The 15,855-nt window shown below is 33.9% G+C and overlaps 3 protein-coding genes across 3 annotated transcripts; 2 read left to right on the top strand and 1 right to left on the bottom strand.

The window, feature by feature from the left end:
- Nucleotides 1-4,425: 4,425 nt before the first annotated feature.
- LOC111807723 (uncharacterized protein At5g01610-like) lies at nt 4,426-5,694 on the bottom strand. Its single transcript, XM_023693573.1, has 2 exons — nt 5,064-5,694; nt 4,426-4,909 (listed from the first exon to the last, which is right to left on the bottom strand). The coding sequence occupies exons 1-2, from the start codon at nt 5,538-5,540 to the stop codon at nt 4,850-4,852; spliced, it is 537 nt and encodes a 178-aa protein (XP_023549341.1). The 5' UTR covers nt 5,541-5,694; the 3' UTR covers nt 4,426-4,849.
- A 7,104-nt stretch (nt 5,695-12,798) lies between these two features.
- Nucleotides 12,799-13,951, top strand: LOC111806925. Its single transcript, XM_023692454.1, has 4 exons — nt 12,799-12,904; nt 13,049-13,240; nt 13,325-13,495; nt 13,572-13,951. The coding sequence occupies exons 1-4, from the start codon at nt 12,899-12,901 to the stop codon at nt 13,623-13,625; spliced, it is 423 nt and encodes a 140-aa protein (XP_023548222.1). The 5' UTR covers nt 12,799-12,898; the 3' UTR covers nt 13,626-13,951.
- A 385-nt stretch (nt 13,952-14,336) lies between these two features.
- Nucleotides 14,337-15,489, top strand: LOC111806926. The gene is made up of 4 exons (XM_023692455.1): nt 14,337-14,442; nt 14,587-14,778; nt 14,863-15,033; nt 15,110-15,489. The coding sequence occupies exons 1-4, from the start codon at nt 14,437-14,439 to the stop codon at nt 15,161-15,163; spliced, it is 423 nt and encodes a 140-aa protein (XP_023548223.1). The 5' UTR covers nt 14,337-14,436; the 3' UTR covers nt 15,164-15,489.
- Nucleotides 15,490-15,855: the final 366 nt, after the last annotated feature.

Here is a 15,855-nt window from a genome sequence, read left to right on the forward strand (position 1 = left end):
ATGTTTGTTTTTCATTAACGAATTTTCAACCCATTAGATATTTTTATTTAGTCATAGAAAGAGCGAGAGAGGCGTATTCAAGTGTAAGTATGACGTGGAAATTGCAAGATGGTTCATCAAGAAAATGGACGGCTGTGATGAATTGAATTCTAAATTGTGGCTCAGATGAGATGACAGCCAATCGGTATCTGCCACGCTTTTCAAGAATTCTAGAACCTAGTTTTTGGCTTTTCCGGTGTGAACAAAATACTACATATTATTGTTAATTATTTTTTATTTTTTATTTTTATTTTTTGAACTTAAAATATTAATAACTACTATTTGTAATTAGTAAGTTAGTGAAATTATTGGATTTTACTCTAAACTCTATATTATTATTATTATTATTATTAATTGTGCAATAAATTTCGAATTTTCTACATGTACTCGAGATTATGCTTGACTTGTCACGTCTGAATGTGCTCGAAAGAAAATGTATTAAATTTTAGTGGGACACATTTCCAAAGATGGATTATATTTCTTTAATTTTTACATTTTTATATGATCGATATGTTAAATATTTAAGGTAAGTTTGACATGTGGATAGGATCATGGTTTAATCTAGGTGGAATGACCTATACAGGCCAAATATAAACTCTGTCACAAATGAATCCTGTCCAATTCATAGAATAAGACTAAATATGGATGGATATAAAATTGAACATTAAAGAACCAAATAAACACAAAACTCAAAGTTTGGAGGCTAAAGTTAGGATGCCCAACTATCTGTAGGATCGATGTTCTGTGGAAATCCATCCCAAACGGGGCATAGATTCCCTATTTAAATAGGGAACGGGGAAGGGATGGGAAGAGCTTTCTTCCTATTAGATAAATGGAGCCAGGGACCCCGTCCCCGCATAATTGCATGTCACGCCCCTCCACCGCTTAAAAAGAGAGACATTTTGAGTTCCATTTTCAAAGATTTAAACAAAAAAAAAAAAAAATCAATTTCCAATGAGTTTTATGAATAGGTTTAATGTATAGTTTATATTGAAAAATAAAATGCATACATTAATTTCTTTAAAATGGCAGGAAATCCAAACCGTGTCGATTCTTTACAGAAATTTTGTGAAATCCTAGATCGGTTGGAGAGAGAAACAAAACATTTCTTATAAGGGTGTAAAGCATCTTACTAGTAGACGTGTTTTAAAACTGTGAGGTTGACGACGATATGCGAACAATATGTACCGGTGATAGGTTTGGATTGTTACAAATGATATTAGAGCCAGACACCGGATGGTGTGCCAACGAGGAAGTTGGGTCCTCAAGGGAGGTGGATTGTGCAATCCCACATCGATTGGGGAGGAGAACGAAACATTTATTATAAGAGTGGAAACCTCTCCCTAGTAGACGTGTTTTAAAACTGTGAGACTGATGACGATACGTAATGGGTTAAAGTGGACAATGTCTACTAGCGGTGAGCTTGGGACGTGTTTTAAAACTGTGAGACTGATGACGATACGTAATGGGTTAAAGTGGACAATATCTACTAGCGTGAGCTTGGGCTATTATCGATTTCATGTTCTGGTCCCAAAGGAATAAATGAAGAATTTCGCAAGGATAGGGAATGAAATAGGTGGAGCGGACGATATTTACTAGCGATGGGCTTGAGCTATTACAAATTTCCTGTTCTGATCCCAAAAGAATAAATGAGGAATTTCGCGAGCATAAGGAATGAAATAGATGAAGTGGACAACATATATTAGTGATGGACTTAGGCGAACAATATCTACTATCGATGAGCTTGGGCTGTTATAGATTCCCTGTTGATGAGGAATTTTGCGAGCATAGGGAATGAAATAGGTGGAGCGGACAATATCTACTAGCGATGGGCTTGGCCTGTTATAGATTCCTTGTGAAGAATTTCGTGAGCATAGGGAATGAAATAGGTGGAGCAGACAGGGCTTGGGTTATTATAGATTCCCTGTTCATGAAGAATTTTGCAAGCAAAGGAAATGAAGTAGGTGGAGCAAACAATATCTATTAGCGATAGACTTAGGTGAACAATATCTACTAACGATGGGCTTGGGCTGTTATAGATTCCCTGTTCATGAAGAATTTCGTGAACATAGGAAATGAAATAGATGGGGCAGACAGTACCTACTAGCGATGAGCTTGGGTGAACAATATCTACTAGCAATGAGTTTGGATGAGCTTGAGCAAACAATGTTTACTAGCGATGGGCTTGGGCTGTTACAAATTCCCTGTTCATGAAGAATTCCACAAGCATAAGAAATGAAATAGATGGAGCAGACAATATCTACTAGTGACGGACTTAGGTGAACAATATTTACTAGCGATGAGTTTGGATGGGCTTAGGCGAACAATATCTACTAAAGATGGGTTTAGGCTGTTACAGATTCCTTGTTCAGAATGGGCTTAGACAAACAATATCTACTAGTAATGGGCTTGAAGAACAATATCTACTAACGATGGACTTGGGCTGTTACAATCCCAAAAGAATAAATAATGAATTTCTTGACTCCTAATCCAACCCAACATAAAATTGTGTAACCCATGACAGCAAAGTTTCATTCCATTTCATCACCACAATCATCAAAATCCTAACAAGTTTCTAAGCTCTCCAAAGAAAGAAAATGGCACATTCAAACAAAGCATTTGAGTACACCCTGGACCTGGACACATCCATATTCACATCCCCACCTTCTGCATTATTTCCATCAAACCTCATCATTTTGTCTAATATTTGTCTCTTCCATCAACTAATTCATACTCATCACTCTTAGCCCTTCTAACATGAATCTGCTATCCATTTCCCAATCTAATACCCGAACATGTTCACCAAATCTTGTCAACAATAACATCATCACATTATACACACACACACACAAAATAAGAGAGATTTCATCACTACTACACCTTTGGTGGAGTGGTTGAACAGTCAAGCTTTCTGCCCATTTAGAACATGAACAACACACAATTCTTGATAGTGACTTCACAATCCACAAGAAAAAAAGCAAAAAAAATAGATATTCTATGTGTTTAGGCCCTCATCTCTTCCGAAGTCTCCTTCTATTCATGCCACATGTTAAGCTTTCTGTTGGTCAAGAAGTTTAGATGCATTTTATTAAAAGTAAGATCTCCATCTATCCTACCACCCCTTCCCCATCTCTAAACTTTAATAAAGCTTTTGAACTAGTCCAAACTCAACCCATCATGGAATTGTTTAACAATTCAGTCAACAATGTATCACATCATTCTTAAATGGATAAAGTTCATCAGCATATATCTAAACAGGCATAATCTTAGAAACAGAAACCATGACTCAAAGCAAACAGATCAATCTTGAAAAAATCTGAACCAAACTGATAGTTTCTTACTTTTTCATTTTTTCAGCTAAGTCTCTTTGTGGGTTAAAGCAACTAAAAGTATTTATTAAACACATTACATCAAATCAGTTAAATCAAACCCTACTTTTTTCACTTTCCCCTTTTCTTAATCCCAGGGGTTAAAAGGTATCCATCCCTAAGCATTGTCATGATCTAAGACCGAAAGAGATTATTTGGACAAAAAATTCTGGAAAAAGTGCTTGTACGTTTCACATCTAAGTAGACTAGCACTGTATATCTATCCTGAGAAACATGTAAGAACAAACAAGACCCTGAGCTGACCAGAAACACACCTTTATTCGGCGAAAATCACTTCTTGCTGCTAAACCTTGACGGTCCAAATTCACTGCTAGCAAATATTATCTTTTTTGGGTTTTCCCTCCGTATCTGCTAGGGAGAGGTTTCTATACCCTTGTAAAGAATGTTCCGTTCTTCTCCCCAACCAACGTGGGATCTCGCAAAACCCACCTCTACAATTTCATAGCATTAAAAACCTCTATCTTACAACTTCTCTAATGTCTTATCAAATGGGAAACTCTCCAAATCAAAACCAAGAACAACTTCTCAAAAAGCAATGGTAAATGCTCTAACATATCTCATCTTCCAGCAGGCAACAAGATTGTATGTCAAGTTTTAACAGCTCTAATTGATCCAGTCCTCTGTGTCTATATGTATATCAATATCACCAAAGAAAAAGGCTCAACAGCATTCAAACACTAAGGTAAAATCCCAGTTTCATGGACAAGCCTTCGGATATCACTTTTCATGCAAAAACAAGGAAGTAAAAGTTAGAAAACAAGAACAAAATCTACTGTTCTTATCAAGCTTCAGACTTCTGCATTACAGAAAATGCTAATGCTGACAAGATTGACAATTCCCACTGTTCTGTGCCAATTGAAACAATAGTGTCAGCTTAAAGAACTGAGAGACAAACAAGACGTAGGCATAAAACAAGAAGAACACTATTCTTGACACGTTTATTGCAGAGAATTTGGGTTCAAGACAAAAAAAAAAAACAAAATAATTGTAGCCACTGTAATAATAACAACAATAATTATTATAGTAATAATGATAATGATAATGATAATATTCACAATACACCAAAATTTCTGAAGATTATTGAATAGAAATGTGTAGATTTTTCACCTGAACTCCACCTGCCTTTCTACAGCCAAAAAAAAAACAAAAATCTTTGAACCAAATTTTCTTCTTCACCTTCTCACTTCCTTCCTCACACAAACCAGAAGCTGCTCAACAAATTCTCACACTCTGACTCTTCTCTGAATGATGATGATGATGATGATGATGAGAAAGTTCAAGTGCACACTGTGTAAAGAACCATATAGCAGATGCTAATATATATGCTTTGAGGACATATACAATGAAGATTCACAACTACCACCCAATAAGAGATTCCTTTGAGCCTTTTTCTTTTTCTTCCCATTGCTCCAATGGAAATATCAATCCACTTTCACTTGAACTGGCTGAACAAATCCGTTCCCAATCTTTCTGTGTTGAGTCTGCAGATGGGAAAAAACACAGTCACATGTTAATCAGACATCTCTCCCAATCCAACTGAATCGAACTCAGACAACTTCACCAATATTGATAGAGAAACACAAACTAATGAAACTAATAGAGTATGAAAAATTTTAAAAAAAATTAGATCAAAACCTTAGAATTAGGGACACATTCAGGCGGGGTTTCGAAGAGAGACTGAGAGAATTGCTTGAAAACAACACCGACGTCGAAATAAATAACACCGGAGCTAGGAACATCGACGCGAATCTCCTTAACAGGGAACCACAAGAAGAGATCCTTGGCGGAAATCCCAGACAAGGCGCCGATCTGGCCATAACTCAAAGTGCCGGAAACATTAGTCTCGTAATGCAGTTGATTCTCGAACATCGCATTACACTCCTGATCCAAAAACACGAGAAAGCGGCCAGTGTCCTGATCGAATTGGTAATCCCTGACGCCCTTGGGAAGTAGCCCCTTGGGAAGGCCATGAGCCAATAGCACATCGTAAATCGACTTGGAAGCAGTGAAGTCGCTGAGAGCATAAGGAGCCGCCATTGAAGAGGTGAAGTAGAGGAAGGAGAACCAGAGGAAGGAGAACCAGAGGAAGAGCACGGAGGAAGAGGGAAGCATGGCGAATAGAGTATAATCGAGGAAGAAGGAGAAAGGTGAGGGAGATGAAGTAGGGTTTTAGAGAGAGATCAGCAATGGAGTTTTGAGGGAGTGAAGAGAGAACAAGAATGACAGCAGTAACACAGAGAGGAAGAAGAAGAAGAAGACGGAGAAGGGGAAAGCGAGGAACGGATGGAATTCAATTATTGGCGATGAGAGAGAGAGAGAGAGAGAATGAGTGGGGCCCACAACACAACAATTCTTCAATTATGAATATATATTCTATAAAACTACAAATTGTATTCCATTTTTTTTTGTAATCTAACTAACATGATATGTCTACCTTTAATATTTGGTTTTTAGGTTTTTTCTTAATTAAAAAAAAATTAACTTTTCAAATTTATTTTATTTAAGTCCTAAAATATTTATTTATTTATATTATTTGATGCGACTCAATTTTAATATATATTTTAAATTTTTAAATAGATTGGAGAGAATACATAAATAAGTTGTTCGATTGTATCTTAAACAAAATATATATATATATATATATATTTTAAAAAAAATTAATAATAAATTTGGGTAGATTCCGCTCAACCCAATCTAATTTTAAGTTAAATTAAAAAAATCAATCTAATTTATAATATTTTCATTTATTTGAACTTAATTCAACCCAAATAAATTTATAGTAGAATTGATCTCAATTTTTCGTGTTATTCAATTTGTTTAAGGGTTATATATTTTTTTATTTTATCTTTCATTAATTTTCATGATATTAAAATATATTAGAATGAGTTGGAAATTGAGATTAAAATAATATGAATTAGGAAAAAATATTATTTTAAACATAAAATTGGAAAATAGAAAGACACATACCACCTTCCATGTATATATATATTATATATTAAAATAAAATTTTAAATCACTTCTCAAGGAAAAATCCAGATTTTGACACAAAAAAAATTATATTTATAGAAAATGGTATAATATCTCGGCACCATACTTATTTTATTTTTTATTTTAAAAAAGATATAGATATTTTTGAAAAAAAAAATATTGGAGTAGATTGTGTCCAGCATAATCTTTTGAATATATTTTAATAAATAGGCTCACTTATTTTTTTTATTTGAAAATAATAAAAATCATAAACAATTTGTTACTATATTTGACTTTTTCATTTTTTATTCAAACTTTCCTTATTATAAATTTTATTTTTGTTCATTTGGCAAATAAAAATTTACACATATTTTATAAAAAATAAATTACCAAATTCATCCTTCTTCCCCCAAGTCAATAATTAATTTTAAATAATTTTATTATTTAAGTGATTTTTAGTTAATTTTAAATAAAATCAATAATCATTGTCTAAATTGCTCGTGTTTAAATAAAAAAAAAATTATTAACTTAGTCTTTTAATAGATATAACAAAATTTAAATTATTTAATTATTTTCCTCTTAAAAATATATATTTTTTAATTTATATATGAATAAATAATGAATATTAAAAAAAACAATACTAATAAAATATGTGTGGTTCATATTTAGATTAAAATATAAAATGTGAATATTAAAAGGAGTGGGAAGGGATAGGAGAAACATGGATGGAAAAGAGAGATGAGGGAATGAAAAATAAATAATAAATAATAAAGTAAAAAATGAAAATCTAATACGCTCGGTCTAAGAGGTAATTTTTTTTAGAAGAAAACTATATGTTTTTTCGATGAAATGAAAATCAAACTGAATCGTTAAACTCGTGGGTTGTATATGCAGCTTATTGGGTCGGCGTCATTGCCCCAAAAACCCTACATTAGCTGTTTCACTGAACCAGACATAAACTGTGTCAAAAAGAGACTAAAAAAAACTTTGGATGGAAAAGTAGATTACGAAGTTCAAAACAACTTATCAATAAAATAATATAAATTATCCCCCACATCATTTTTCATTAATTAATTAACTGTCAAAATTTATGAACTATTTAGAACATTTTAATTAACTATTTTATTATTTTTTTAGAATTAATAACAAAATTTCTCAAGGTTAAATTACTATGTTTTTTCACAGGAAATTGATTTTATTAAAGCTAATTATGCCAAATAACCTAAATAAATAATAATAATAATAATAATAAATAGAGATAAAATTGGAAGGAAAAAAAAAAGAAAAAGAAAAAGAAGCCAAAATCAAAGGAAAAGAGATGGCGCAAGGATAAATTAGCTGGATTCCACCGGGGATCCCAACTGGCACGTGTCAGTAAAAGAGGACAAATATTTAACAAAACACGCGTCATTTCGGCGCGTGGAAAATGTGAACTAATGCCAGATAAGCATCGTTGAAAATGCTTATCTTTTTAGGATAATAACAAACAAATTAACATTTATGTTTTATTTTATTTATTTATTTATTTTTGTGGAAGAACTTGCGGGGTATGGTTTGATTAAAGATATACATATTATATTTATTTTACGATTTAAAATATTTAATCTCAAAGTGGGCAAAATTGTAAAGAATATTTAATCTTCAATTTATAAAAAAAAAAATCGGATAAATATTTAAAATTAGGTTATAAATTTTTTCAATTTATTCAAGCTTATCATAGTAGAAAATTTAAAATTAAATTAGTAATTTTTTTTAATACTGATTTAATTTATTTATAAAAAGGAAAAAAAAACACGAAAATTATAATATGAATTAACAAATAAAGCAACATCATGTGTTGGGCCCAAATGGTACAAATAAGCCCAAGACATCACATGTTGGCTTCATCCACGGTTTTATTTTTGCAATTTTAGAAAATATTTATAATTTTAGATTATTGATTTTTAAAATACTTTTTATTTTACTTTTTATAGTCGAAGTTTTTTCTAAGAAATAAAATAATTTTTTATTTATAATTTACAAACTAAAATAAAATTTATAAATATTAAAATAGTTGCACATGAAGGAAAAATAATATTAATAAAAAAAAAACCTTGAATTTATTTATTTATTTATTTATTTATTGGCTTAAGAGCAAGAGGGAGTGTTGGGAAGGCTGCACTTGGCTGGCAAAGCAAGAGCAAGATCAAGATCAATCCCAAGTGAGGACAGCAACATGGAGTGTTTATACTTGCAAAAGCAACCCAAGTCCGCCTTCGAGAGCCCGTCGCAACAGGCGGCGGGCGGTAGCTCGGTTGGGCACGGTTTCATCACCCATGGCTTGCACGCTCTGAGATCGTCCTTGTTGACACCACACACGTCCACCGCCATCGCCATCTCCGCTAAGCTCACCACCATCACCATCACGACCACCTTTGAAGCAGTTATGGCCATTCTATTATGTCGAGCAATGTATATTACATGAGAGTTAGAGTTTTGGTACGTGTTCGTTTATTTATAGATGAGTTTTAGAAAGCGTTTTGGCACAATGTAGTTGTTGGGAAATTTTTCATATTCATATTATATATCTTAATTTTTATCGACATGTCACCGTTTTTTACGAGCTGAGGTGAAAATTGGGTGAGCTAACCAAAGACCCATGAAGCCTTTTGGCTTTGTTTAGAGGAAAAGGCCACAACCTTTGTCTATGGTTGGTTTAGTTGACCTAATTTTGGTCATAGTTTTTCGACTACTTCTCGAACAAGTTAGAATTAAATTGAATTGGTGAAATGATTAATCGACCGTGAACGTATTTGAGTCTAGGTTTCTACTAGTATGTGGCCTGTTTCGTTAGGTCTAATTTCACCTACGTCAAATACGTTTTTAATTATCAACCATATTACTCGATTATTTGCATGTTAATTCGCTAATTACACTGAAAATATAAGCTCTGACTACTTAAAAATCTCGATAACTAGTTCAACAACAATCTGAACGTGACTCGATTAAAATATTATATATATTATTTTTTAAGTTTGATATTTAAATCCCTATTTATTTTCAAATGATAAGCCCACAATTGCCTAATCCATGGGCTAATGATAAGCCCACATTTAATTAAAATTTTATGATAATATAATTTTATATTTGAAAATATAAATATAATAAAAGGAATTATTTTCAGAATTTATATAATTTTAATAAAAAAAATATAAAAGATAATTTAAATTAAATACGAATTATGAAGAAGAATAGAAGCACACAAGTTTAGGGCAGAAAAGAAGAGTAATAGATAGATGCATGGCTAAGCTTTTAAAGGGCCTGCAATTTAAGGGCAGCTTTTGTGTATTCCCATGTCTTCTAAGTGGTTGACCTGCGGAAGGAGCAAAAGAGAGAGATGTCAGAGGGATACAAGGCATTTAGTTAAACACCTAATCGCGGTCCACTTAGGTTCTCGAGCATCTCGAGATGGGGTTTACTTAGAACGATCGAACCTTCAACGACCCTACTTTTCAATACTAGCCAAGCTGATACTTAGAGAAAGATCTTGTAAAAACTCATGAATTACGAACAATTCGACTTAATAGTCTCCCAGATCCGCATGCTCTCGTCACCAACCAACAACAGTGGTACCACCGACATAGTGTAAATATACCACATATGTAATATCCATTAAGTAGCTCACTTAAGGCTCGTGAATAGGCATTCACCGTACCTGTAGGTAAGGATCGAGGTTTTGATTTTGACCATAGACTCTAGATGGTCCATATGTTTAGAAACTCATCAAAGGCTAGATAATCAAGATCTCTATGGTCCGACTAGGGTCAAGCTAGGTGATCCTATATTCGAGGTAGGTCACAAGTTAATAATCCAATTTCGATTTACATGCGTATATGCATGCATGTCCAACTGTACTAAGAGGTTTTCTCGGTAAATGAGAGTGATTCTAAGTATATGATGATTAATGAATTCTTAAAAGAATTGACGGACCTTTTTCATGCTTTCATTTGGCCTTTACCATTTTATATCGGGTCAATACGGGGGTGTATGACCGTTCACCAGAATCACGTCTACACCTGGGCAAAAATGCCAAAAAATGTACTATAGGAGGCTATGACTGGTTGTTAACTTCTCCCTACCCAATAGTTATATGCAGTAAGCCGTTGTTGTCGTCTTTTCCTTACATTTCCATATAACACAAATTTCAATTTCTTTTCAAAACTCTCTTTCGAAATCTCTTTGCCCCCGTTTTCTAAAGCTTATTTCTTGAATTGAAGTCAGAGGCTCGAGCATACGTCGCTTGGCCATAGGCGACACAAGAAGAAATAGGTTTAACTCAGTTGCTGCTGAGAAGTGAGTGCCGCACAATCGCAAGTCCGCTGCCATCAAAGTGAGATTGCATACTTCTAGATCTCGATTATTTCTAACTCGAACATTAAAGTTTAAAAAAATATGAAAAAAATTAAAGTTTAGGTTATTTATTTATTTATTTACTTTCAACTATTTATGGATGGACTTTCAGTTGAAATATAATTAAAGTTTGTTGAAATAATGGAAAAGGGTTTAATAATTGTATTGATTAAATATAAAGATGTCGTTAATTATTCTTCCACCATGAGTTCAAGTAATTTTAATTATCATTAATTTATAATTAAGTGATTTAATGGAAAATTTTAAATTAATTTCTAAGAAAAATATTCAAAAGTATTTGTAAGATTTACTTTTGGATTGTCAAATAATATTCTGTTGTCTTTTTGTGTTAAAAAATAAAATAAAATAAAAAAGCATTGGTCCATTAAGATTCCAAGGCTATGAATTATAATTAAATAAAATTTTAAAGGCTATTTCTTTTTTCACATAACGTGTACACCGGTGAGGTTCGGCAAATTTTTTGATCTAATACGAAATTTTTAGTTAATCGGGTTGGTGACCCGAACAGTCGGAATAGCAGTTACCAACATCAAACATTTTTAATATTTAAAGTACGATTGAGTTGTAATTCTATTTGAGAGTCAATAGGACCGGAATAAAAAAAATGTTAAAACATAAAAGATTAATATTTTTTTTTTTAAGTTTAAAAAATATTTTTGAAATAAAATAGTAACCGGTAAATGTTTTTTTTTTTTTTTTATAATTTTTTAAAATTTTAAAATTAGAGATTTTCCGTTAATTTTTTTTTTTTAAAATAATTTTAACTTAATTTTTTTTTTTTTTTTAATTTAAGAGGGAAAAAAACAAAATTGAATATTGTTAAAATAATAATAATAATAATAATAATAATATATATAGTTACGATGAAAATTGGAATAGAGTTGACCGTAGAAGCTGCAAGAATGTGTTCAGAACTGAGGCGTCTGAGGGCTAAGGGTTTAGGGCAGGGGAGGGTATGGTTACGGGCCGCACCCTGACATAAATACAGTCACAAATTAAACCCTAATTTTGACTTTTCTATTTATTTACTTTTTTTTTTNTTTTTTTTTTTTTTTTTTTTTTTTTTTTTTTTTTTTTTTTTTTTTTATATCTTGTTTTATTTACCTTAAACTTTTTATCGGGGTTGTAAATTTAATTTGACGGTTTAGGGTTTAGGGTTTAGGGTTTAGGGTTTAGGGTTTAGGGTTTAGGGTCCTAAACCCTAAATTTAATTTATATCTCGTTTTAATTTGACGACATGTCAACGTCATGTACTTATCTTAAAAATTGTTTTTAAGAGTGGAGACTAAGACTATCCCCATAGACTAACACGATCCTTTTTAATTGTCCTCACGCACATGTTTCCAAGGAAAATTTGTAAGAGGTCACCCAATATAGAATTGATCTTAAGTCATTCATGAAGTTTAGAAGTCATTCATTGTTATTTCGAGAACCCACGTCGGCTGGAGAGAGAGGAACAAAACATTTCTTATAAGAGTATAGAAACCTCTTCTTATCATACACGTTTTATAACAGTGAAACTGACAATGATAGTAACCGGACAAAGCAGACAATATGTACGAGTGGTGGGCATGAGTTATTACAAATGATATCAGAGCTAGTCACTGTGATGTGCTAGTGAGAACATTGGCCCTCAAGGGAGTAGTTTGTGAGATCTCACATAGGTTGAAGAGGAGAACGAAGCAATTCTTGTAAGGGTGTGGAAACTTTTCCCTAGCAAACGCATTTTAAAACTGTGAGACTGATAGCGATGTGTAACGAGACAAAACGGACAATATTTACTAGCCGTGGACTTGGACCGTTACAGTTAAAGGACAATAACGAGAATTAAAATTAGGGGTAATATTGCAAAGAGATGTCCGTAATGGGGGAATATACAAAAACCCCCAAAGAAAAGAAAGAAAAGTTAAAGAGGTGCGGCCCCATTTCTGTGTCTCCCTCACTCTCTCCTCTGTCACTGTGTCCCATCCCCTGTTCTTCTCTCTGCCAATTTATAAGCCCACCTCCTTCCTTCCACCACACCCACAATTCCTTCTCCTTCTCCTTCTCTTCCCATTTCTCTGCAATCTTCAAACGAGCTCAAAGCTTCATCAATGGAGGTACCCATTCAACAATCTCTCTGTTTTCCTCTGTTTTCTCTCTGTTTTCCTCTGTTTTCTCTCTGTTTTCTCTCTGTTTTCCTCTGTTTTCCTCTGTTTTCCTCTGTTTTCTCTCTGTTTTAAGTGCTTAAGTTTGTACTACAGGACTACTACTGCCGGAGGAACTACATTCCGAGCTTCGGAAACTGGGAATGGAACGACCATCTCCGCTTCTCCCACTGCTTCGAATCATCCAGAATCGCCGGATATCCCCACGACACCGATTTGTACGTCACCGGCGATTTGTACGAAAACGACGTTGTCACCCCTGCAATGATCGTCGTCCCTCGCCACAGGGTACTTACAAGAATCCCCTTTTCTTTAAACCTTTTCCCTTAGTTTTTTTTTAAGCTTTCCAATTAATCGGGAATGAATTTGCAGAGGAAGCGAGAGAAACAGGGGAAGCAAGGAAAGAAGGCAAACTGGATGATGAACATGAAGGAAACAGAGAGCCCTCCTCATGAACTGCTGCAATTCCCAAGGCCTAAGCCCAAGCCAGTCGACGAAGACTTATACAAAATCCCACCCGAGCTCCTCGCCAAATCCAGAAAGGTCTTTTTCTGATCTTTTCCCTTCTTTTTTGATTGAAATTGTTCGTTTGTTCATATGGGTTCATCATATTTTACAGAAGAGGGGGCTGAGCTTCTTTGCAAACTGGTTTGTGCCAAATTGTTTGATATGAAGAAGAAGAAGAAGAAGAAGAAGAAGAAGAAGAAGAAAGAGATGATCAGCTAAATGAGTGTATATTGTTGTTATCAGAAAAACAGAGACAGCCCACATAGTACATATCTGTTGGGATGTTTTGAGTATCAAATTCATATGATATTGATATATATTTTGAAAAATCATAGATAGCAAGAACTGGGCTTTCTTATATTTGTAATTTTGTGTTTTGGGATGTGTGTTTTTAATATGAGGGGAGAATTATTGGTTCAATGTTCTCCCATTGGTTACTATGTTGGGTTCTTCGTTAAGTTCGATCATAGTAAAAGACCATCGTTTTATTTATCGACTTTTTTTCTTTTTAATGTTTTGAAATTTTGTCGTTGCTAAATAGTTACGGCATTTGGGAGTTCGTTTTAGTTCAAGAATTATGAACTCATACACGACAACACGTGATTTATTTTTANAAACTGTGAGACTGATAGCGATGTGTAACGAGACAAAACGGACAATATTTACTAGCCGTGGACTTGGACCGTTACAGTTAAAGGACAATAACGAGAATTAAAATTAGGGGTAATATTGCAAAGAGATGTCCGTAATGGGGGAATATACAAAAACCCCCAAAGAAAAGAAAGAAAAGTTAAAGAGGTGCGGCCCCATTTCTGTGTCTCCCTCACTCTCTCCTCTGTCACTGTGTCCCATCCCCTGTTCTTCTCTCTGCCAATTTATAAGCCCACCTCCTTCCTTCCACCACACCCACAATTCCTTCTCCTTCTCCTTCTCTTCCCATTTCTCTGCAATCTTCAAACGAGCTCAAAGCTTCATCAATGGAGGTACCCATTCAACAATCTCTCTGTTTTCCTCTGTTTTCTCTCTGTTTTCCTCTGTTTTCTCTCTGTTTTCTCTCTGTTTTCCTCTGTTTTCCTCTGTTTTCCTCTGTTTTCTCTCTGTTTTAAGTGCTTAAGTTTGTACTACAGGACTACTACTGCCGGAGGAACTACATTCCGAGCTTCGGAAACTGGGAATGGAACGACCATCTCCGCTTCTCCCACTGCTTCGAATCATCCAGAATCGCCGGATATCCCCACGACACCGATTTGTACGTCACCGGCGATTTGTACGAAAACGACGTTGTCACCCCTGCAATGATCGTCGTCCCTCGCCACAGGGTACTTACAAGAATCCCCTTTTCTTTAAACCTTTTCCCTTAGTTTTTTTTTAAGCTTTCCAATTAATCGGGAATGAATTTGCAGAGGAAGCGAGAGAAACAGGGGAAGCAAGGAAAGAAGGCAAACTGGATGATGAACATGAAGGAAACAGAGAGCCCTCCTCATGAACTGCTGCAATTCCCAAGGCCTAAGCCCAAGCCAGTCGACGAAGACTTATACAAAATCCCACCCGAGCTCCTCGCCAAATCCAGAAAGGTCTTTTTCTGATCTTTTCCCTTCTTTTTTGATTGAAATTGTTCGTTTGTTCATATGGGTTCATCATATTTTACAGAAGAGGGGGCTGAGCTTCTTTGCAAACTGGTTTGTGCCAAATTGTTTGATATGAAGAAGAAGAAGAAGAAGAAGAAGAAGAAGAAGAAGAAAGAGATGATCAGCTAAATGAGTGTATATTGTTGTTATCAGAAAAACAGAGACAGCCCACATAGTACATATCTGTTGGGATGTTTTGAGTATCAAATTCATATGATATTGATATATATTTTGAAAAATCATAGATAGCAAGAACTGGGCTTTCTTATATTTGTAATTTTGTGTTTTGGGATGTGTGTTTTTAATATGAGGGGAGAATTATTGGTTCAATGTTCTCCCATTGGTTACTATGTTGGGTTCTTCGTTAAGTTCGATCATAGTAAAAGACCATCGTTTTATTTATCGACTTTTTTTCTTTTTAATGTTTTGAAATTTTGTCGTTGCTAAATAGTTACGGCATTTGGGAGTTCGTTTTAGTTCAAGAATTATGAACTCATACACGACAACACGTGATTTATTTTTAACTAGCCCATAAGAAATATATTTGTATCTTTAAAATTTGTAAGAGGTCAATACTTATAAATTAACCGACCCGCTGATTTATATTAATATATAATAGAGGAAAAAAGACGGATTTACCCTCGTAAAAACATATCGAAAAAAAACACGTTGAACATATAAACCTTATATTTTCAATATTTTTCACACAATCATAATGCACTTTTTATCTTTATAAAACTTTCATATAACCATAATGCTCTCAAACAA

Source organism: Cucurbita pepo, chromosome LG12 (genome assembly GCF_002806865.2).
Source record: "Cucurbita pepo subsp. pepo cultivar mu-cu-16 chromosome LG12, ASM280686v2, whole genome shotgun sequence".
Classification (NCBI taxonomy): Eukaryota; Viridiplantae; Streptophyta; class Magnoliopsida; order Cucurbitales; family Cucurbitaceae; genus Cucurbita; species Cucurbita pepo.